General features: G+C 50.1%; 1 protein-coding gene across 2 annotated transcripts; it reads right to left on the bottom strand.

The window, feature by feature from the left end:
- Positions 1-975: 975 nt before the first annotated feature.
- PPP2R2D (protein phosphatase 2 regulatory subunit Bdelta) lies at positions 976-23,239 on the bottom strand. 2 transcript variants are annotated; one of them, XM_014890674.2, is made up of 10 exons: positions 22,848-23,239; positions 22,527-22,622; positions 12,870-12,967; positions 10,658-10,823; positions 9,532-9,644; positions 7,083-7,260; positions 5,830-5,994; positions 3,963-4,132; positions 3,792-3,883; positions 976-2,953 (listed from the first exon to the last, which is right to left on the bottom strand). In XM_014890674.2, exons 1-10 carry the CDS (start codon positions 22,852-22,854, stop codon positions 2,674-2,676), a joined length of 1,365 nt encoding a protein of 454 aa, XP_014746160.2. In that variant the 5' UTR covers positions 22,855-23,239; the 3' UTR covers positions 976-2,673. The 2 variants fall into 2 exon arrangements, with proteins under 2 accessions (XP_014746160.2, XP_088025599.1); XM_088169473.1 differs by having other exon boundaries at positions 22,527-22,619; positions 22,848-22,974.
- Between the last annotated feature and the right edge of the window lie 419 nt (positions 23,240-23,658).

Raw genomic sequence — 23,658 nt, 5'->3', positions numbered from 1 at the left:
CACACACAGGGGTGTGATGCTCCTGAAGAGCTGGAAACCATGGAATGGTTGGGGCTGGAAAAGCCCTGTGAGCCCATCCAGTCCAAGGCCACCACTGCCCCATGTCCCCAGGTGCCACCTCCACAGGGCAGTGAAATCCTGCCAGGGATGGGAGCTGTGCCAGGGATGGGCAGCCCTTTCCGGGAAGGAATTTTTCCTTTTACCTCTCCCCTGAGGCTGGAGCCAAAAGCAGAGGTGGGATCAGAACCCTCCAAATGCTCCTGTGCTGCCTCCATTTCCCGTGGGACTGAGAGCAGCAGGGCCCTGCTGAGCAAAGGTTTGGGCTTTGGTTGAAGGGAAGGGGTTAAAGCACGGTGTCCCTTTTTCACTGCCATTGTCCCCCAGCTCCTTCCTCCCTGGGGTCACAGCCCTGGGGCAGTGCTGGCTCCTGCTCGGCCACAGAGGTACTGGAATGTTCCATGTTCATCATTCCTCGTTGATGTGGACTTCAATTTGAATTTCAGGGCATGATCATCACTGAGGGGCTGAGCCCATGTCCTAGACCTGCACTGCGGGGTGCACTCCCCCAGGGTGTGGGACTGCCCAAAGCCATGGGGCAGAAACAAGCCCAGAAGGGTTTGGGGTGGGAGGGACCTTAACCCCCATCCAGCTCCTCCCCTTCCACTAGACCAGGGTGCTCCACTAGGCAGCAGTTTGATCAAACTTGACACTAAAATCTGGTTTTAGATCAAAGGCTAAAAATTCCATGGGAACAGTCAAAAGCTAATTGAGAGTGGTACGAGCAAACAGGGCTATAGGAGATTCCAGCCTATGCTTTTTACTGATATTCCACTTGTAGTTGCTGACAGAACAGATCCAGGAGCAACCCTGGCCACTCCAACCATCCCAAATGGAAACATCCCCCTTGGGCTGGTCCATGCAGCCAGTTCCCTCCCACACGGAAGGAAATGTCAAAACACAGGGAGCACGGCCAGGTAAACATTTAAAATTTATTAAACTTTTTGGTCAAAAGAACTGAACAATTATGTACAACCCCACGGATCGGCTCGAGCGGGCGTTGGGAACGCGGTCGGATCAACGCTTCAGCGACCCCCCAGTTCCACATCTCCAGAGTTCCAAAGTGTCACACCAACAAACGGGCCAGGACTGGCTGAGCCCAACCTTTCCTGGGACAGAGAACCTCAGGCTTTGTCCTTCCCACCTTCCTGGGACCCAGTGGCTCGGGGGGTGGGACCGGGAGGGGCGGGACGGCCACGGTTTGCTCTTGGGACTGGAACAGGCCTTTGTTCCAGGGAAAACGGAGTGTAACCACACTTGGGACTTGCTGGGGGAAAGCTTGGGGCTCTGGGAAGGAGTTCCCAGGCTGCAGGCACCTGGCAGAGCGTGGGGGGGGCTGCTGGACGTGGCCCCGGGCTCATCCGGGGGAAGGGGATGTGATTTAGGCCTCTTTGGAAGAAAAGAAGAACAAAGAAAGAAAGAAAGAAAAGAAAAAGAAACAGTACCTAAGGCTTAAAACAAGTGAGCAAGAGAGCTCCAGCAGCTGCTGTCCCACCAGCCTGGGCTCGGCGTGGCCTCCCTGGGCAGCACAGCCCGGAGTGGCTCTGGAACTGCAGTGGGAAATACAAGATACTACAGCAAATACTTAAAATAAACTGTTCCCTTCGTGACAAATACTAAAAAGGTTAAAAACCATAATGCACGTCAGGTCTGTCTCTGGCTGAGGGTGAGATGCACCAGAGCAGCTGCATTTTGACCCTCAGAGCAGAGAAGGTGGCGATGTTTTGGTTCCCTCCGTGCAAGGCCGACACTTGGTTAAGGCTGTGGATGTTTCTAGGACCCTTTCCATCTCCTACTTGGCACACACAGAGCCTTTGACAACAAATCCAGTGCAACTCCAACTCTATGACAATGCCATGGAAACTCTAAATTTAGAATCTGAAATACTACACAAAGAAGTTCGTATTAGTCTGCCAAAAACTCGGTGTTTTGGGGCAAACCCTGTCAGAGGTGCCACCAGAACTGTTCTGCACCAGCTCAGGACATGCAATACAAAAAGAAGACTGAATACATCCCTCCAGCTCTAAGAACACGTTTGCTAGGCTGTTATTTATTAAGTGGTTTCCACCAGAAGGTGTGGTTATAGGTACAGTTGGTGAGTAAATAGCCATGGACACCTGCCTAGAGCCCACCTCAAGCCCTGCAGTGCTCCGGGGTCAGAGCCTGGCCCTGGGCCTGAGGAGGAATGCACAGGCATCAAGCACGAGAAATGTTCTGAAAGGCCCAAATATTACAGCAGAGAGAGCGAGAGAGAGAAATTACACTTTTATGACAACTTTTTCTTCTCGGGTGTTAATTTTTTTTTTTTTTTGGTCTATAAACTGGAAAGGAAGGCTCAGACATCAATAAATACATTTGTTTTGAGTGTTGGCCTCATTGAGCACTGTCCACCAATTCTGCCTCGGAGGGTCCTCCCCGAAAGCCGCGTGGACGCTCCCACCCCACCGAAGGCAGAACCACGCCAGGAACTCAAAGCCAGGCCAGATGCTCTCCAACAGCTCAAGGGAAGTTAAGTGCATCAATGTTCCTCACTGATAGGACAACAAGGCCTTCTGTTACAGATAAACAACTGAGCTGAACTATGCGAGACGACGCTGTGTCCGCGGGCAGCCATCCTTAGTTAACCTTCTCCTGGAATAAATACAAGTTATTGGTGGCAGCTACAGCGATGATGTTCTCCATGGGGTGCCACGCCGTGTGCAGAATCTTCTTGTTGAAGTCCAGACTGTCAACGGTAATTTCGTCCTTCTTCCTCTTGCCAGTCGTGCACACTTTGCGTGGCTTTAGGATGGCACGGGGTTTGCTGCTCTCCCGGGACGCCTCCAGGGTGGTGTCGCGGCGCGAGTTCCGCTCAAACGTCCGGAAGAAGTTGTTGTAAGATCCCGTCATGATCGTGCTGGTTCGAGGGAAAGGAAGGCACATGTTGTTAGAAAGGAAATCCACCCCTCCTGTGTGTGTCTTACACGTGGCTGTCACAGCACGTCCATCACCGGGCTGTGAATTCCATTCCTGTCCTGTGCACTGACACCTGCTCCATTCCTGCAGCACTGCCCCCCGTGCATCGCTGTTCCCTGGGGTGCCCTCCTGCCACTGGCACTGTTACACTTTGTTCATCTGCACGTGAGCAAAGCAGGTTTTCCTGGTGCTCCTCTATCCCTTGTCCCTTGTCCACAAAGTCACTGCTTGGTCTGGATTGGAAAGGACCTAAAATCCCACCCATTCCACCCCAGCCATGGCAGGGACACCTCCCACTGTCCCAATGTCCAACCTGGCCTTGGGCACTGCCAGGGATCCAGGGGCAGCCACAGCAAATCTGGGAATTCCATCCCCACCCTGCCAGGGAACAATTCCTGCCCAATATCCCATCTAATCCTGGGAAAGCCATTCCCTGTGTCCTGTCTCTCCATCCCTTATCCCCACTCCCTCTCCATCTTCTTCCTGTGGCTCCTCCAGGTGCTGTGAGGCCACAGTGAGGTCACCCCAAACCTCTCCTGGCCAGGTGAACAATCCCAGGTGTCCCAGCCTTCCCTCCCAGCAGCTCCAGGTCCCTCCTGTGCTGGGGCAGCTCTGCAGGTGAGGCTCACCTGGGCACAGAGGCAGGACCAGCCCTGGCAATGCTGTGTGTGTGAACTGCCTGCTCCAGGGGATTCCTGCCCTCAGTGGGAGCTCTTGGCACCCCGTGTTCAGGCTGGAGCCCATCCCCAGTGCTGAGGCCCCCAGCCCCAGCCCCTCACCTGTCAGAGCCGTTCCAGCAGCACTCGAACTTGTCAAAGATGCAGTCATTCTCGTACAGGGAGCACAGCTTGCTGCGCAGGTACTCGTGCACCTGGGGACAGGGACACGTGTTGGACATGCCCACGGGGCACAGGGACAGAGGGACAGCTCAGGACAAACGGGTGCTGTACCTGGTAGGTCTCCACGGGCCTGTTCTCCATGTTGAGGTCCCACACCTTGACTGACAGGTAGTCTCTTGTCATCATGTATCGCCCGCTGTGGCTGAATTTCACATCAGATATCGAGGATATTATTTCTGAAAAAAATGATCTGCTGCTAGGATCTTCAGGTTCCTCAAAAACTGCAGAGAGAACACACAGTTCCACATGAAACCAACGCCAGCTCACGGCTTCCAATGCTTTCAGTATTGGAAAATTTTAAATCAGTGACTAATTTCTTTTTTGAAGAAAGTTGCTGTTAGACACGTCTCAGAAATAATCCCTTTTTTAGCACTGTGGTGTTCCAGGTCACCAGACTGCCTGATGTCCATCTCCAACATTCAACTGGAGCACAGAACCAGCAAACCACAGCTCACAGGCCTTGGGGACCAACCCAAGCAGCAAACAGCAGTGGGTACTGTACCCACCACGGCTGATCTACACATCACCCAGCACAGGAGCAGATGGCAACAGCAGCGACCCAAACACGAGGACACCACTGGACCATGTACATTCCTTTAGCTCTGAACCACAGCTGTACTGAACAAACCACTGAAGTGTGAGCAGCTACATTTGCAACACAGTTTGTGTGATCTTAGAGAGCAGATCAACACATGTGTTGTTTAAATTCACAAGCCAGCCTCTGAAATCAGAGATTCCTGACCCAGGCTACTCAATCTTGTTCATGTTTACAGAACCCCTGCAGCAGGATGTGATTCAGTCACAAGCAGTTAAAAATAAAGTGCTTTTAAGTGATTTAATGCCACACTGAAGTAGATCAGAGGGGTGGCTTCACATTCCTCACTACACTGGACAAATTTTTCCTTCTAGCACCAAGAAAGCTCTCTCTGCTCTGAAGGAAGCTGGGCAGGAAGTGTCAGTGTGGCAGGCATCCCCAGGGCTGGGCACACTGCTGGGGCACAGCTCTGCCAGCAGGGAACAGGAACACTGTGCAAGGCCTGGGCAGGATCCTCGTGGTTGCACAGCAAAGTTTCCTCTCCTCACCTGCTCGAGCTCTGGTGGCTCAGCAGCCCGAGGAGCAGCCACCCTGCATCCCTGGCAACTCCCAAAGGATCCATCCTATCCCAGCAGCTGCACTGCACTCAGGGGACAGGGATTCTGGCAGCATCAGCCCAGTTTGCAATGCAGGAGTGGAAGAGCTGCCCTGAGCTGGCACAGGGTGAGCAGATACCTTGAGAGGCACACGAGTGTGGCCAGCAGACAGGTGTCACTGGTGCCCAAAGTTCTGTCAGGTATGAGGCAAAAATGGGCAAACAGGAGCAGCCAGGTGGTGCCTCACACCTGGAACAAGAGAACTGAGACGTGCCCAGCACTCCAAACCTGTCACTCCCCGGGGAGGTTGGGTCAGATCCCCTGCAGCTGGAGGGCAGGAAGGATGGATGGGAGGAAGGAAGGATTCCAGGATTCCAGGAAGGAAGGAAGGCGAGCAGACAGGAAGGAAGGAGGACAGACAGACAGCCAGGAAGGCAGGCAGGAAGGAGGGCAGGCAGACAGACAGACAGGAAGGAAGGCAGACGGGCAGGCAGGCAGACAGTCAGACAGACAGGCAGACAGACAGGAAGGAAGGAAGGAAGGAAGGTAGGAGGGCAGACAGTCAGACAGACAGGCAGGCAGGCAGTCAGACAGACAGGCAGACAGGAAGGAAGGAGGGCAGACAGTCAGGCAGGCAGGCAGGAGGGCAGACAGACAGTCAAGCAGACAGACAGACCAGTCAGTCAGACAGGCAGACAGACAGACAGACAGTCAGACAGACAGTCAGGCAGACAGTCAGGCAGACAGGCAGGCAGGCAGGAAGGCAGGAAGGAAGGAGGGCACTCACACTTGGAGTGCTGGTCGCACAGCGCTGCCGAGCGCATGTCGCACAGGCGGATCGTGCCCTTGCTGCTGCTGTACACGAACACGTTGCAGTGGTGGGGGTGGAACTCGGCCGCTGTGATCACCTCTGTCAGCTCCTCCATGTTGGCTGGTTTGATGTCCACGATGTCTGCCACAGCTGGTCAAGGCCTGCAACGCTTCACAGCCCAGCCCCCCCGGCAGTGAGCAGTGACAGAGCTTCCAAATGCCAGGCACGAAACTGGGCAAGAGCTTCCTTCCCACCGTGTGTAAGGTATGAGAGGGGGAGAGCCTGGAGGACTCTGGATCTGACAAGCCACAGAATCCCAGAACAGTCTGGGTTGGAATGGACCAGACTGCTCCAAGCCCTGCCCAACTTAGACACTTCCAGGAATCCAAAGCCTCCCCACCCTCCCAGGGAACAACTCCTTCCCAATATCCCATCCAGCCCTGCCCTCTGGCAGTGGGAAGCCATTCATTCCCCTTTGGCTTGTCATTACATGCTCTTTTAAAAGTGCCTCTCCAGCTTTCTCCATCACCCACAATGCTGGGCAATTTCAGCCTCCTGGAGTGAAAGAATACCTCACAAGAATCCAAGTCCAGCAAGTGTCCTCAAGCCTCCTTCTTAATGCTTCCTATTGCACACCAAGTAAACCTCATCTCTTTACCTAAAGCTTGGGAAAACCTGACCTAAAACTTTAGAAAATGACCTACTTACGCATGAGTACTCCTGCAACTTCTATTTCACTGCAGATTTGTCAATGTAAAACACACTGTTAGTTTTTGTTGCACAGGTTTGCAAAAAGATCTGAAAATAACTTCTGCAGTTAATAGTATCATTTGGCATGAAAAAAATGATGAGATTAGGTTACAAGAGAAACGTCACTTGGTTAAGAGACCACAAACTTTGAAAGAAGTATCCACAGTAACAAAATATCTACTGTTCATACCCAACAACTCTTATTTAAGCTGACTGAACTCCCCAATTAGGGATGCTCCCACAATTCCTCAATTTCTCCTTAGAAATCCAAACCTCTCTGATGTTTCTACTGACGGTTTTCCACTGGAGGCACGCTTGCCCTCAGGAACGACTGGAGCATCCCAAAGCTGCTTTCACTGCATTACACCTCCAGATTTCAGAATCCTCCTTTAATCCCTGCCTTCAAACACCCACTCCAATTAGTAACAGTGAAGCGATTCTCCAGCACAGCACCCTGTGCAGAGGGCACCAAAGGATACTGAAGCTCCTGTTGGTGACCTCCAGGTGCCAGAGGTTGATGCGGAGGTCGTCTGCAGACAGGTACGTGGCGTAGTCGCTGTTGACAGAGATGGAGTTGATGTGGTAGGTGTGGGCGTTGGCGAAGGTCCTGCGCGGGCTCGCCTCCACCATCAGGTCCATGGGCTTCAGCGTTGGCACCTGAGCGGGCACAGAGCACACGGGCTGGGCACGGAGACCAGGTGAGCCCCCAGGGTCACTGCTGAGCCACCAGGGTCACTGCTGAGCCCACCAGGGTCACTGCTGAGCCACCAGGGTCACCCAGGCACAGTCATTGCTGAGACCCCAGGGTCACTGCTGAGCCCACCAGGGTCACTGCTGAGCCACCAGCATCACTGCTGAGCCCACCAGGGTCACCCAGGCACAGTCACTGCTGAGCCACCAGGGTCACTGCTGAGCCCACCAGGGTCACTGTTGAGCCAGCACGGTCACTGCTGAGCCCCCAGAGTCACTGCTGACACATCACCCAGGCACAGTCACTGCCTTAGGAAAGACCTTCCAGGCTGAGTCCATTCCCTCAACACTGCTGTTCCCAATACCCCCCATTGTCCCTGTCCCCAGGTGCCACACACAGCTGTGAAGCCCCTCCAGGGATGGGGCTCTAGCCCTGCCCTGCCCCAGGAAGCCAGCCTGTCCAGTTTCCCCTGCAGAGCTTCCTGCCCTCCAGCAGATGCACATCCCACTCACCTTCCATCCTGTGCCAGCTCAGAGGCTGCCCTCCATCTCCTCAGCCAGATCATCAATAAAGACCTTAAACAGAACTGGCGCCAACACTGAGCCCTGAGCCCCACAGCTTGTTTAATGGCAATTAATTAATTGCACTGCACAGATTTCTGTATTGATTCGGTGACTAAACACTTCTGAAATCCACTGAGCACGAAAAATACTGAGAGCACATGGATGCTGACTTTGGACACTGCCAACAGGAAACCTCCCAGTCAAAGCCAGTCCTTGGTGCCTCATGGGCACATGGGCTGTGTTTGTAATGGCATCCAAAGGTTATGGAAACAAGCCCTTAGAAATGACCCCAGACCTCAGATGGGTGTTCAGGAAACTGGCAAGAACAGCCCCCAAGAAAATTCCCCATTTGTTCAGGAACACTCAGCAGGAGTTCAGGCACACCTGGCTGTCCTGCTCCCACAACCAGTTGGGCTCAGGGGTGCCTGAGGCAACCTGGAACAGGGACTGACCCATCCCAGAGCTCCCCACCTGCCTTCCCAGCTTCTATCTCCCAGCCTGTTTACATCCAGCTAACAATTACAATTAATCCATTACATTTTATCAGGCCCCTGTCCTACATGAGCACAGAGTGCTCCCAGCCTGCACAATGGGAAGGATCAGCAATGGGACTGGGAAATGCCAGGGTGTCTGTGTGAAGTGCTGTTTCTCCTCCATGGGCGCTGTGTTTGTGTAACAAAACCTGCCAACAGAGCCCCAAAGCTCCAGGATTTTGGATTCTCCAAACCCTGAGCATTTCAGCACATGAAGGTACCTCCAGGTGTGGCTTTTCCTCCAGCCAGTTCCTGTTCAGTCTGGCTCATCCATCAGCCCCTCTCCCAGGCTGCAGTGCCTGCAGCAAGTGCAGGGACTGACTGGAGAGGTTCCTGCTGCTGCTGCCCCGTGCAGGACAGTGCCCTCAGGAGCCCAGAGTGCCCCTCCAGTGCCCAGCTGCTGCCTGCTCTCACCAACTCCCCAGCTGCTCCAGCAGGACAAGGCTGCAGATCCCAGAACTCCACCGGATCCTAAGGGATGTCCTTGGGTTAGCTGCTCCCACTGGAATACTCAATCCAGCCCTGCTTGCACACACTGAGGCTGGGATTTCCATTCCCAAAGTATTTTGTACACCCAAAGCTTCTGTTTAACTTTAGCCAAAGCAATACAAACCCCCAAGAAATGTCTCCAGCTCAAGTCCCTGCCATGGAGGAGTGGCTCTGGGAGCAGTGAGAGCCCCACTTCTGTTCCTGCTGAACAACCTGAAACCCCAGGAAAAACCCCAACCCCACCTTTCATTTCCTGGGCTCCTGCTCCAAACGATCCCGAGTTTGGAGCACTAACCCTACCACTACAGCATGATGTCCAACACTATTCCAGTGCATATCCAGGTTATCCAAATGCTTGGAATTTGCTCTAACAAACACACCTTAATCCAGCCACAGAATAACCTATTCCCATTTTTGAGTCATCCTCTTAGAAATACAGTATTATAATGATGAAAGTTTCCCTCAAGCTTTCCAGAGCAACTTTTTTTAATAGTTTTTATATAAAAGAAAACGAAGTGTTTCAATTTTTTTCTGGAAGTTTTCCATGACCCTGACCCAAACACCATTTTTGATTTGCACATTTCAGTTTGGCAGGACAAAGACAGAGAAGGGCATGCAGAGAGATACACAAGGTCAAAGAGCAGAGACGTACCCGTAGTTCTGTGACTCGGAAAGGCTCCCTAAGTCTTCCATCTTCATCTTTTAAATTATAACCTTCGGCTCGTTTATCCCTTTCACTTATTTTCCATAGTTTAATAGTTTTATCTAAAACCAAAAATTCACATGCTTGAGAATGAATTGAATACAAAATCCAGTCACTAAATATGCACTCAGCAGAGTGGACACGAGTGAACTGTCTGTGGTTGCACTGCTTGCAGCAGCAGGACCCTGATGGATCTCCTCACCCACAATGTGAGGTGCAGTTTCAATAAGATCCCAATTTGTGCCTCCCACTCACCCAAATGCCACTGTCTGGGGACAGTGTCACACACCAATTACCCAAATTCCTCACTAAGCCCTGGGTGATTATTTGAATTACATTAACAGATCACTGCTAGGGACCAAACCCAACAGACACATGAACTCCTGACAGTAACTGTCCTAAGGAAGCCAGGTTTGTTCCAGGTCCCTGCTCAGAGCCAAAGGCAGAGATCAGCATTTGTTCCCACTTTGGGGTTCCAAAGGAATGAACGTCCCAGGGGTTACCAGGAGCTGTTCCAGGGCAGCCAGTGAGTGCACACTTGTCTCACCCAGTGGTGAGATCCTTGGCTCACTGCAGCCAAACCTCTCCTCCCCAAAGTCCTGCACAGCATTTCACATGACACAGTTTAAAGAATGCTTTATTAAGACTTCTATCAGAGGAAATTATTTTAATTGTACAGACCAGCAGACAGAAGTCACTCTTGCTTTTACAATTTCACCATGACCTCACCAAGTGATCCAAACTGTTAGGAACAATGTATTCCTCTGATAATAAGAGCAAATTTTTTCCACAGAATAGTTTAGGTTGGAAAATACCTTTATGAGTCGAACTGTTCCCACTAACCCATGTCCCCAGTTCTACAATTTCATTTACAGATGCTCCATGATGCACCAAAATTAAACAGACTCAGTAGTCACACAGCCAACATTACAATCAAAATTTTGCATGTATTTTGCATGTAGTTAGAGAAGACATTAAAACTACCCCAAAACATGTCAGAAAAATCCCCAAGTGTATGACAGGTGAGACAATATTCCAATGACAAAGTTCTTTGTGCAAAATAAAGGGCCCTTACCATTTGTAGACAGCAGGAAGTGAGCAGCATTCTGTTGTGGTAACCACCTAATTTTATTAATTTTTTCCTCAATTTCTAGACTTTTCAAGTAGTCAAACTCAGGCTCGTGACTCTGGAAGGTACTGTAAACATTGTATTCTCCCCGAGAGAGAGGACGGCTTTTAGTCTGCAAGAAAAAGAGCATTTCTTGAGGCTGATGGCACTGGGTCCCTCAGAAATGGCCCATACAAATCAAAAATTGTCAATCAGAACGTCAGCTTTTCCAACAGCTCTTGAATTCTGCATCTTCAGTCTGTGATCCTGTACCTAGTTTAGCATCAGTGCACACAGCCTTCCTCTTCAGAAATGTAGCTTTATGTATAAATAAATATCTGTGCACCCTTCAGGCTGTGCTATCCTCATGTGGTGAGTGTGGGAGCAAGGAACAGAGAGCAAAGTCCCAAGGTTCCCCAGATTTGCATTATCAGATTTGAGGCAACTCGTTATCAGGCTTTCCAAGTAAGTTGGTGTCAGTGGTTGGTGCTGCAGTTTGCCCTGCAGTGCCTCATGGCTCTGGAATTTCCACACTCATTAACTCCCAGACTTTACATGATTTTATTCCCTACACACCATTGATTTGTAAGAATTTTGGGCAGGTTCCTCTCACCTGACCCCGTGCAGAAGTTCCCTGCACTCAGGGAGAGCTGCCTTGGCACTGGAGATTTCCCTCTCTACTCACACATTTGGAGTAATTGCTGCTTGTGAGTGAAGTCAAGTCCTGTGAGCCAGGGGATGCAGAGAATTCCAGGGTGCCTTTCCAAATCCCAGTGTCTGGGGAACTGTATAACCACCCTAAGCTGCCCTGACCCCTTAACTGACCTAGTTAACCCGCTCTTAAATCCAAACTGGGTAAAAAATAAGGTTATTATTTTAAGATTCCAACATTATACTTATTCTAGATTCTTTCCTGTAGTCTTGCACGTGACAAAAGGAATGTCCCTCATTCCCAACTCTTCCCTGAGTTTCCATGTGTTCCCAAGGAGACAGCTGAATATTCCTGTGTGAGCAGTCTGACCTGGGGTTTGTTTTCCCCCCTTCCAAGGAAGTGCCATGACAGGCAGGTTTTGCCCTACAGAGCAACTGAGAGCTAACCCATAATAGTCCCCCTCCATGTCAGGCACAAGATCCCGAGAAGTTCAGGATGCTCCTGAGGCACCTGTGACCTTGTGTGGGCCTCAGCCAAGTCTCTGTACCCCGAGGAACTGAGGAAGGAGGCTGGAGCCGTGTGGGTGCAGCCAGGGAACATCCCAGCAGTGCTGGCACCTCCCTGCTCCAGCACAACCCGAGAGGCACCTGTGGGACAGGCTGGGAAATGCCAAACACTGCCCAGAGCTTCATCTGAGCCCTACAGAGAGCACAGGGGTTCTGCTGGGCAAATCCCACAGCACCTGAGCATTTGTAATATTCATGTACAGACAAGCTGAATTAAAATTCCATCATCAATTCTGCTGTTTCTGACCTAGGGAAAGCTCAACTCCCTCAGCTCCCTCAAAGGACAGGATAAGCAGACTTTGGTGAGAACTGCCATGAGGAATGCTGACTTTGTAAAGAACACAATGGCAGATTCCTCCCAGACGTGACGATTCCTTTTCAGCACTTGGTGCTCGGGGTATCCCAGCTCAGGATGAACACACAGGAACATTCCAGCAGTGTCCCACAGCTCAACTCACAAAGAGGAGCTGTGGAAGTGCAGGAGGGACAGAGCTCCCACCCTCCTGATGGGAAATGCTCGAGTGCTTTTGGAGAAGTGGCTGTTTCACTGCTTTTAAATCCTCATACAATTTTTAACCACCTTACCCTGTAGTCCTTGCAGCTTGTTTCCTGAACTTCTTTTACATTCTTTCCCAAAGCATTGTGATTTATCTCAGATAAACCTGACCCAGTGGAAAAATTCAGGAAAAAGTCCAAATTCTTCAAAGCAACACTGAGGACACCAGGTACATATAAATAGCTCACTTGGATTTTGGGGACTTTTTTCTTTGGGAGGAAGGAAAGGAACCCTCACCACACCAACTTACCAAGTATAGCACAGGGCATATATTTACAAACTTGGCTAACCTGGGGTTTTCTGAGAAAACTCTCCATTTAAACCTCAGGACATGAACAGATGAAGTGAGACTGTGCAACACAAGAACACTGTAGTAACAACACTTTTGTTTTTTGAGTCACTGACCTCTTGTTCCCTTTGAAATATAACCACTCTGCCACCTTTGTCTCCTGTTGCAAGAAGATCACCAGTGTAATTAAATTCAACTGTTGAAATTATATCAGCTGTAGAGAGAACAGAAATAAACCAGCACTGTAATGTGGAAAGCAAATCAAGGAGTTCCAAGACTTGAACATAAAAAAATCATTACTAGTATTAATGCAATGACACAATTCTTCATTTACACCCCCAAATGCAGCCAGGTTCCAAAGCCTGGCACATTTTAATTGACAAGCTAAAACACTTACTCATTCCTCAGTGCAGGCCTTCAGCCACCAGAGGGGCACTGGCTTAGGAACCCAAGGTGTGTGTGTGTGTCTGTGGAAAATATCCATGGGGATTTAATTCCTGTCCTGAGCTTCCCAAGGTGTGTGTGTGTCTGTGGAAAATATCCATGGGGATATAATTCCTGTCCTGGGCAATATCCATGGGGATATCCCTGCCCTGGGCAGTGTCCATGGGGATTATCCCAGCCCTGAGCTCCCCCCAGGGATCCCACCCCAGTGTGTCCATCCTGCCAGGTGTGCTGTCCCCATGATCCAGGTGAGGCACACCTGCCTTTTCTGAATCCAGCACTCAGGGAGTCACTTCAGGAGCCTGGAACAGGCAGCTCCCCTCAGAGAAAGGGGGAAAATAAAACCAGAATTCTTCCAGCTGAGCTCCCTGAAGCAGCTCCTGCAGAAGCATCAGCAAGGCCAGGAGGAAGCAGGAGGGCACAGAAAAGCCCTCAGCACCTGCAGTGCCCTGGGGCTGGAGCTTATCCCCAGTGCAGCCCCAGCCCCTCTGGGAGGTGGCAATAAAGAAATAATTGCCACTGAACAACCCCAGCCAAGGGCAGAGGAGATAAGGAGCTGGAAATGTGTGTCCCAGGGCTGGGGCAGATGGTAACAAACCCAACAAAGCACTCAGCAAACACTGCTCCTGCTGGGCCTGCTCACATCAAATATTGCATTTATGATGCAGATAGCAAAATCCTGAGGTTTGAAGTGTATCATATCAATTAGTTGCAGAGTGTGCAATTGGAGACTCCCTGGAAACTCCTTTCCTGTATTGATTTTGATGTGCTAGCTTTGAAATTCCTTTCAATAATGCCCCAATCTCACGAGCAAGGTGATTAGAAACCCTAACCAGTTTTCTCAATATAAATTCATTTTTCATCTTTTATCAATGATGCCTTTAACATTTTTTTTCCTAGTATGCAGAGATAATGATTTACCTTCTTGGATTTAAAAAAATGATTATTTAGAAGAGCTAAATAAATGAGTAAATATAATCTTCTACAGATTTATGCCAGCCTTCAATATCACACTATTAACCAGCTTTTCAGTCACCTTTCTTTGAAGGGAATTAGCAGTCAATTATCACTTATTATTAATTATACACAGGGATTTTAGAAGACACCCTGGAAAAGCAGCAAACCAAGGAAAAAGAACCAAACTGAGGAGATAAGCAATCAGTGAAGTGACTTCACTGAGAATTTTATGACATTTTCAGTACCCAGATATGAAGAAGCCCTGCATTATGAAAGTTTATTAGCAGCAAAACTAATATTCCACTGCCACCACCACCTGCCAGCCCTTCTAGCAAGGATCCCTTTTACCCCTGGAGACTCAGGAATAATAGCAGCAATAAATGCCTCCTTGACACATGCAATTCTTTCAAAGTCACAAAAGCTACTTTTCCATTTTATTTTAGAAAAAGTTATTATTAGCTTCTCCCGTTTTCTACTGGAGTATTCACACAATTACTTGCTCAAAATAATCTGTGTATCATTTTTGTTTCCCAAAAAATGCCCAAACCAGCTGCTGACACAGCCATTACTCCCCAGCAGTGCTGTCCAAACAGAATCTTGGGTGGAAAGGCACCAAAACACAGACACTACCCAAATTCCATGGCTTGAAACAAGAAGTGCAGGGAGAGGAGGATAAAGAACATGCACTGAAATAGTCTGAACCAACATGCTCCAGGGAACAGGGAACTGGGGGGGGCACAGCAGGACAAAAATAGAGAAGCTTTCTCCAAATATTTCCTAAGTTACAAAATTTGGAATATGAGCAATCACCTGTTTTAATAGCACTGTACTTGTTTTATCCATAAATGTATGAATTATCAAGTTTTCCCTACAGGCATGTTTAATTGAAGCAGCTCAATCCCCCAAATCATTCCACCCACTATCCTCAGCACTCTACCATCTCAAAGCAGGTGAAATAAAAAAAAAAAAATATTCCAAGACTCCAAGTAAAGCACAGAATGAATTCCAAACCATCCCTGTTCTGCTCAACACTTCATCCACCTACATTTCTCTTCACTCCCAAGTCAGCTTAAAACTTTCAGGAGAGAACAAAGCAAACCTCTGCTGGTTCTCCATCACTGCATGACTTCATTTCTAAGCTTTTCTGTTCCATGCCATAACTGCTGCTCAGGTGCACAAGCACCAGGGTTATCCCCCCTTCAGCCTCTGCTCCATGCCAGCAGAGTAACTCCCATGCAATGTGGCAAAGGGTGAGCAAAGCCAAAGCAGTGCAAGGTTTGCTCATGGACAGCAGCCCAAGGCTCTCTGCTCAGGTATTGCTTTTCTAGAAGCAGAGGATTGTCCACCTGTCCCTCCAGTCTGTTCCTGTGGGGCTGCGACTTGCTCTGCATCCATGTAAATCGTCCTGCTGTAACCAGGGAGGGCAGCAGTCCCTGGGACTGCACAGGAACATACAAGGCTGGCAATATTTCTTTCCAGACATGAAAAATTCATGTTTAGCCTCACTTCTAGAAATGAGTTCCAACTCGGTTACACTGCATGCAGAGGAGAAACTCTGGGCTGTTTTAAAAGGATTGCTGGCAGCTACACTGTGATCCTGTAGTACCCCCAAATTCAAGAGCACTGATCCACGGGTAGGAAACACCATCCCAACACACCAGCCACAAATATCCAGCTCTACAGCAACGTGGTGCAGCCCATCCCCTGCCTCAGGACAGCCCTGTCAGATGTGCCAAAGTTCAGTTTGAGTGCCCTGAGCCTTTCACCTTCTCTGCTGAGTGAGAACCTCCCCACAAACAACTCCTGCCAGAATTCTGGGAAGTTTACAGCCTCCAGAGTCTCCTGGGCAGGGAGTGAAGGGGCTGGGGTGGCAGAGAACAGCTTTTGTTAGGATTTGGAGATGACAGCAAGCTTATACCTGCAAACTAACTTAATCCCCCCAGGATTCATCCTGGGTATTTCTGACACCACTATCAGCTGAGGTAATGGAGAATGCAAAGAGATCCACAACATCTACATCAGGTGCCTAAATTTAGCTCCTGTGAACTTTTCCTCTCCAAGCTGGCTGTGCACTGCTGCTCTGGTTAAAACCCAAACCTGAAAACATGATGGATCAGCCAGGAGAGGGAATTTGCAGCTGCAGCTCGTGTTCAGAACCAACACTAAGGAGATAGTCAGCACCAGGGCCTCTCATCCTCCTGAGCTGCTCAGAGCCCTTTGTCACTAAACCAATCCTCAACATGCACTGAAAAGGAACCAAACACTCCAACAGCACCTACAAAGGAGGCTGCTCCAGCTTCCAGGGCATTTTAACTCAGAATTTTCCAAGTATGTAATGGACAACATAGCCCTTCAGCACACAGCCTGAACAATGCCTGCCTGCAAAGCTGGCTCCTGTCCTGCTCCCTAGAGAGGAGTCTGAATGCACAGCCCCATTTTCCATGAGCCATCCTGGGACCAAAGCAGGAACTGCTGTGAGGCCCAGGGATTGAGAGGAAATGGCTGGACTGGCCTGCAGGCAGGTGACTGGCACGGGCTGGCAGGAGACTGCCAGGGGGAGCTGAGCAGAGGGAATATTCCTGTGGCTGTCATCAAGCTCAAAGGAGGACCTTTCCCTCCAACACTGTTACCCTACAAAGCTGGAGGCACCCTGGGGCTGGACAAAGCTGTGGGAGGCACTGTGGGGATGGGAAGCAAGCAGAGTGTGCAGAAGGATCAGTGCAGGTTATGTGCTCCTAAATCAAGTCAGAGAGTAGACACTGCATCTCCCTGGAATGCTGTGCTGAACTGTGTGACACTACATCAGAAAGAACACAGCTCCCTTTGCAGCACACAGGGACAACAGACCATTCTGAGCGACCAGAGGTGACAAACGTGGGCACTGGGAACAGCAAGGAACCATCGCTTCAGAGCAACTCAGCAAAGACTCCTCAAATAAAAAATAGAATAGGAGCAAATAAGATCAGTGAAAGAAACAGAGAGCCCCTTTAGAGGGAAGAGATTATCAAAGAAAACGAAGCAATTTAGAGACCAGCACCTGCTAAAGAGCAAATCATAGAAAAAATGTTTAAAAACCAAAATCCTCCTGGAGCTTAACAAGCTCCAGACACACAGGGCCTCAGAAGTGCTTGTCACTGATCTGCAGTAATTGCACTTCCCCAACAGTCCCAGGGCCACGCAGCTGCACGGAAGGTTCTGGGGCGGGCAGAGGTGTGAAGTCAGCCCCACCTCCAGCTGGGACGGCTGCAGGTACCACAGCAGGGAGCTCAGGGAGCTGCTGGCAGCACCCTGCTCCCTACAGAGCCTTCCCCACCCTCCTGGTGCTGCAGGCAGTGCTGCCATTCCAGCCACGGCAGGGCTCTGACTCCTGTCCGTGTCACTGACCTGCCTGCAGGTGAACGAGAGCTGTCCCTACAGCTGCCAGCACAGCCAGGGGAACTGAGGGGGTCACCCTCAGTGGGGAGGGACCGACTGCTCCTGCTGCCAGTGCTCCTAAAATGCTGTACACTCAGTTTTTACATTCCCACTTTTAGGATTTCATTGAAGAGTTAACACAGGAGTGAGGTGCACCAGAAATCAGGAGAATAAGCCAAAGGGGTATAGTTTTGCCCAGACCAAACTTCTCTCAGCTTACACCACTAAACACTCTGCTAACCTAAAATATCCGTAGGTCTAACCATTTTCTTATGCCCTAATGCTCAAACTGCTTGTGAAATGGCTCGAATTGCCTTTAGGCACCTGGCAGGGTTTAACTTAGTCCAAAATAACTCTGCTTTTGGGACTAATTGAAACCCTTGAAGAGATTTGAGGTAAAGCACGAGCAGGGCACTGGCCAGTGGGGAAGCAGGAGCTGTTTGAGGTCAGTGCTGCTGCTGACAGGCCATGGCAAACTGCAAACATCTTGTTTGGAGTTGTGTGGGAAAGCCTGCCAGCTCCTGTGTGTCCTGGGCACCTGGAGCTGAGCCACTTGGCTCCTGGAGGAGTGTGCAGGCTGCTCTGCTGGCTGTGCTGAGCACAGGGGGACAGGCAGCAGCACCCAGGGATGGCACCCCAGGGATGGCACTGCACCCCCCCAAGGGATGGCACTGCACCCCCGAGCTCCAGCCATGGCACACAGTCAGTGCCATTCCCACCCTGAGCTCAGTTTGGGATTTCTCATCAATGGAGCTGACTGACCTGATACTGGGAGCCCTGTGGATGATATCCCAAAAAAGCTGTTCCCTGAGTTTGGGCTGCCTGGATGTGTCAGTGCAAGCAAAGTGAGACCAGTGTGGCACAAAAAGGGAGCAGCACAGCCAGGGCTCAGCTCCCAGATGTGCTCCTTCCCTGCTTCCCCAAAAGCCATGAGGAATTATGGAGGCTGTTTCTCAGATTCGTGACATAATTCAGTATTCTTTTGTGCAAATCTACTGCCTTGGAATTGTTCTTTAACCTTTGGAAGACTAATTCCAATAAGCTTTCTCCTACTAGAAGCACATTTAATTAATTCATGCTATTGTTAGTTTTTCCTAAGTAGCTCATTGTGATGGTTTTGGGTGTACTTCTACCAGGAGTTCATAGAAGTCTTAACATGGTAAGAAAATAAAATTTTTCTTTCAGTTGAAGCTTTCACACCTTCCCATCCTTTAAAAATAGTGGGTTTTGTCATTTTTCATCAGACTTTTTGCAGCCAGCCTGCCCTTCTGCAGGGACAAACCCAGTGGCTCCCACAGGAAGACTTGCACTAATTCCTGTATTCCCCCTACTCAAAGTGCTTTGTTTTGCATTTCCACTTACAACCCTGCAACTGATATTCACTGTTTATTCAGACCCTTCATCATTCACAAGCTACATCTTACCAAAGCTTCACATTTCACCAAAATATAATGATGGAATCCCAGCCTGGTTTGGTTGGAGGGAGCTCAAAGCCCACCCAATGCCACCCCAGCCATGGCAGGGACACCTCCCACTGTCCAAGTCATTAGTGCCCTCCTCCCAGTTCTCACAGAAAAACCACACTATTAAAGCTTACAACCAATTCTGCAACTCCCTGCATGCAACTGAACCAGACATCCCAGAGCTGCACCTCTACTGCAAGAGGTTTTCTTTAAAAGCACAAAAATCATGCCAGAATTTCCTTTAAGCACAGGAGAACAGGCCAAGTGAATTCCTGAACCACATATGATGATTTGTAAAGACAATTTCTACAGAACACTTTTAAATCACTTGTAGCTGCACTCAGGATTACAGGCTAATATATTTTTATTAGATTGTGGTTGTCTTTGCTCCCTGTGTTCTGCTTCCTGGCAAACTGCTGAGGTGTCTGACCCAGCACCTAGGAGGCAGCAAAAGCAGAAGGAGAGTTGGCTGAAGTGATGGTAACAAGGGATGTCTCAGTTTGGCAGGGCAGCCAATCAATACCAGTCACTGTCTGGAGAATTTAAAAAAAAAACAACTCATTTCTTAGATCATTAACTGGAGATACAGAACTACATCCAGAAGTGGTCATGGATTAGATGCAGAACATCTGGCCCACGGGAATTTGGGCATATCTGTACATTATTCAATAAACAGATCTACATTTTACTTGCCCAAAAGAAAGAGCCTTCCAAAACAGGACAATTTTGAACATGCAAAAACAAATTCAGCACTGAAATCATGGAAGTGATAAAGTCTCTGGCAGCATTTGTATTCTCTATGTGGAAATGTCTCTTTACAAAAAAAGCAACCCAAAGAATCCAAGCTCCATGGGCAATCAGTGCAAGTTTTGGAGTCACGTGGTTAACACCACCAACAAAATTACAACACAATTCTTAATTAGCTTTGTTTTCAAATTATGATTGCTGCCATCCCCAATATTAAATCTTTCACTCAATCTGTTTTATCCTCCAGTCCTCTTCCCTGAATCCAACTAAACTTTTCCATTGTAGAAAAGCCATCTCCATCCCTTTCCCAAATGCACGTTCAGTAAGTGATGGATGATCCTGGTCTTGCAGAAATGCTCACACTGAACAGTGCCCTTCTCTTTCCTGACACAGAGCTGAACAGAGGTCAGGGATTAGTCACTGAGGAAAGGCAAGACAAAGAGGAGACAGTGATTTTCTGTATTAATGACCCAGTTAGGAAAATCCAGCTGCCAATCTGATACAGCCTCTTGTCCCTGTGTTTGTGTTGAAGCCAGACACCTGAGAAACAACTATGGAATATAAAATGTATACTGCATTGTAAAACTGCACTGTAAAAGAAAGGATTTTCTGGTAAAGTTTTCTGGCTGAACAGTTTCAGCTCCTGAATAAACCTCTAAGAAAATCCAGCAAAATACTCTGCATGGAACAGGCTGGACAGCAACTTCATGGTGTCCTCTTCCTCTAGAGAGCTGATTTTTCACAAAATAGACCAAAAACTGACAGCAGTCACAAGTTTGCACTGCCACAAAAACTGATGTGCAACTTGAAGGCTATTTCAAGGCAACAGTTTGTCCATCAAGCAGGTTTATATGTGCAGTTTGGTAAGAGAGGATTTAAAATATGATAATGAATAAATATGTCCCTAACTGAGGCCCAAAATCTAGCAATGTATTTGTACTCCTACCAGTGAATTAAATTTGGGCAATTACTAGCAAATAAATAGCGTATTTTTTATATTTAATTCCAATTTCAAGGCAAAATGCAACAGGAAGAGAAGGGCCACAAATCAAAATAAAACCAAGAAGTCACAAAGCCTGTAAACAGTTCTGGTATTCCCATAGGAAAATGAAACTTTAGTGGCGCTTTTGCAAAACCAGGTGCTGAATGATTCCTGGAGCTTTCCTGCTCTGTGCAAATCCACTCAGGATTTTTCTGGGAAGCAAGGTGCCCCCAGCACTACATCCTTTACTCATGGAGAACTGACTTTTATCCACACAGGTGCCAGATCTGAGAAAAAAACAACCATTTAAAAAAACATAAAAGCTACTTATATACATTTTTATAAGTTTTCTGGGCACTTCAGAGCAAACTACAAAATACACAGAGGGGAGAAAAAGGAAGAAAACAACTGAGTGAGTCGAGTTTCTCGAGCAGCTCCCAGTCTATCCCTCCCATGGCCATTATTTTAAATGGAATGCCAAACAAGTGGCATGAAAATGAAAACACTGTCAGCACAATTTCCCCGTAGCAGGAAGCAAGGGAAAATATTTACTGCATCCAGTAACAAAAACAAAATCCCAAACCCAAGCTGAGCACACACAGCCTTGCAAGTCAATTCACACTCTAGAAAGGAGCACTGCCAGCCTGGACAGCTGGAATACAGGAAATTTAGGGGCAGAAAAAGAACTTTCTCATCAGAGTCAAGCCAAACTCCATCCAGGTTCTGCACACCACAGAAAACATTTTTCCCAGTTAAAATGTTTCTTGTTTTCTACTTTGTCCAAAACATGAAGCGCTTGGAAAATTTCAGAGAAATGTGAAGGTGTGCCCTTTTTCCCTGCTTAATATCCCTATTTATAGCTCCCAAACGTTAACAAGTGGGAATCAAATCTCTCCACAGCTGCAGGAACCCTTTAAACTGCACTTTTCAATGCAGCACAAATGACAGAGCTGCACTCTCTGTGCGTCAGAGCGAAACTTGACAAGCCTGACAGACTCCACTGGTGTTTCTTTTTTTCCTCTCCCTGTATCGTATCACTGTTGTTACCTTTTATCCCAAGCCCAGAACTGGAGACAGTTATCCTAGGCCCAGAACTGTGCCCAGCTCTCGGCTCCTCTGGACAAGAAAGCCAAGGAGCTACTGGAGAGGGTCCAGCAGAGGCCACAGAGGTCATTTTGGGACTGGAGCATCTCTGAGCTGAGGAGAGGCAGTGGGACTGAGCCTGGTCAGGCTGGAGAAGGGAAGGCTGAGAGGGGATCCAGCAATCCACACAAATCTCCCCAGGGCTGTCACAGGACGGTGCCAGACTCTGCTCAGTGGTGCCAGAGACAGGACAGGGAGCAATGGCCAAAAACTAAACCACAACAAGTTCCAGCCCAAGGTGAGCAAGAACTTCTTTCCATGGAGGGGCAGAGCCCTGGAGCAGCTGCCCAGGGAGGGGCTGGGGTCTCCCTGTGCAGAGCCATTCCAAACCCTCCTGGACACGTTCCCGTGTCACCTGCTCCAGGTGACCCTGCTGGGCAGGGGGCTGGACTGGATCATCTCCAGAGCTCCCCTCCAAGCCCAGCTACCTGGGGATTCAGGGATTCGCACCGAAGAGCTGGAGGACGGCGCCGTGCCTGCTCTGCGATGCTCCAGGGGTGGGAGCTCGCTTAGTCATGGCACACAGAGCCATGGCACACACCCCCCGGCACACACAGCCCCGGGGATGCTGCGCCGCTGCCCCGGCCGCCCGGGAGGGCTCCGCGTGCCGGGGCTCCCCTCACCTTCCGCCACGTCCTCGTCGATCGCCCCCTTCACCTGCAAGAAGCACCACTGCACCTCGTTGCTGCCGCCGCCGTCGCCTCCAGCTCTCGCCACTACTGCGGAGGGAGAAAGGGCGGTGAGAGAGGGAGGGAGAGAGAGGAGCCCCCCGCGCCGCCCCCCGGCCCGGAGCCCTCGGGGCCGCCGCGCTCCCGCATCAGCCGCCGGTGCCGCCCGGCGCGGCGCGGCCTGCGGCCGGCTCCCGCGGCCACACGGAGCCGAGCCGCGGCCCAGCCCGGCGGGAGCGCGGAGCCGAGCGCGGAGCGCGCAGCGCGGACACAGACCTGCCATGGCGGGGGGAGCCGCGGGAGCGGGGCCGGGAGCGGGGCCGGGAGCGGGACGGAGCCGCCCGGAGCCGCGGGAGGGTTCGCGGTTTCAAAATGGCGCCCATTGCCGGGCGGCCCGGCCGTGACGTCACCGCCGGCTCCCCTCAGGGAGGGCGGGCCGGGCAGCGAGCGGGGCGGTGATCGCGGCGGAGAGCCGGCACCGGCGGGGTGCGGGCCGTGCAGGGCACCGGGGCCGCCGTGAGGAGGAGGAGGACGAGGAAGAAGACGATGATGATGATGGAGTGGTGGTCTTGGTGCTGCGGAGGCGCTCCCCAGGCGGCAGCGGGGGCTCCACACGCGCCGCTCCAAACGCGGCTCTACGTGAAGGGACGGGGCGGGACCGCCACAGCGGGGAGATCACGCTGTGCCTCCCGATTTATTTCTGCTCGCTCCTTGAAGGGTTAATCGCGGTGAGATTAAAACAAACAACAAAAAAACTCCAAACGTGCATCTGATTCGTTTCCACCTTCAGTGAGCGCCAGCGCCAGACTGAGGGGAAGGCGGGGAGCGGGGTCAGCGCTGCTCTGGGACAGATTTATCACAGAATGCCACAATCCCTGAGGCTGGAAAAGCCCTCCAGGATCATCCAGGGCAGGCTGTGCCCATCCCCACCTTGTCCAGAGCACTCAGTGCCACCTCCAGGAATTCCTGGGACACTCCAGGGATGGGGATCCAGCCCTCCCTGGGCACTTCCACTCCCTGAGCGCCTTTCAGTGAAACATTTAAACATTTCCCATTTCCCGCAGCTGCTCCGGGCCCGTGGCTCTCC

Source organism: Sturnus vulgaris, chromosome 8 (assembly GCF_052056855.1).
Source record: "Sturnus vulgaris isolate bStuVul1 chromosome 8, bStuVul1.hap1, whole genome shotgun sequence".
Lineage (NCBI taxonomy): Eukaryota > Metazoa > Chordata > Aves > Passeriformes > Sturnidae > Sturnus > Sturnus vulgaris.
The sequence above is the reverse complement of the archived record's forward strand: the minus strand, read 5'-3'. Positions and strand labels throughout refer to the sequence as shown.

Coding starts and splice junctions, on each gene's coding strand:
- PPP2R2D (XM_014890674.2), bottom strand. Junction 3,884..3,962: donor GGCCCGTGGAGACCTACCAG/GTACAGCACCCG, acceptor CCCTGTCCCCAG/GTGCACGAGTACCTGCGCAG. Junction 2,954..3,791: donor TGCTGGAACGGCTCTGACAG/GTGAGGGGCTGG, acceptor CCCTCGAACCAG/CACGATCATGACGGGATCTT.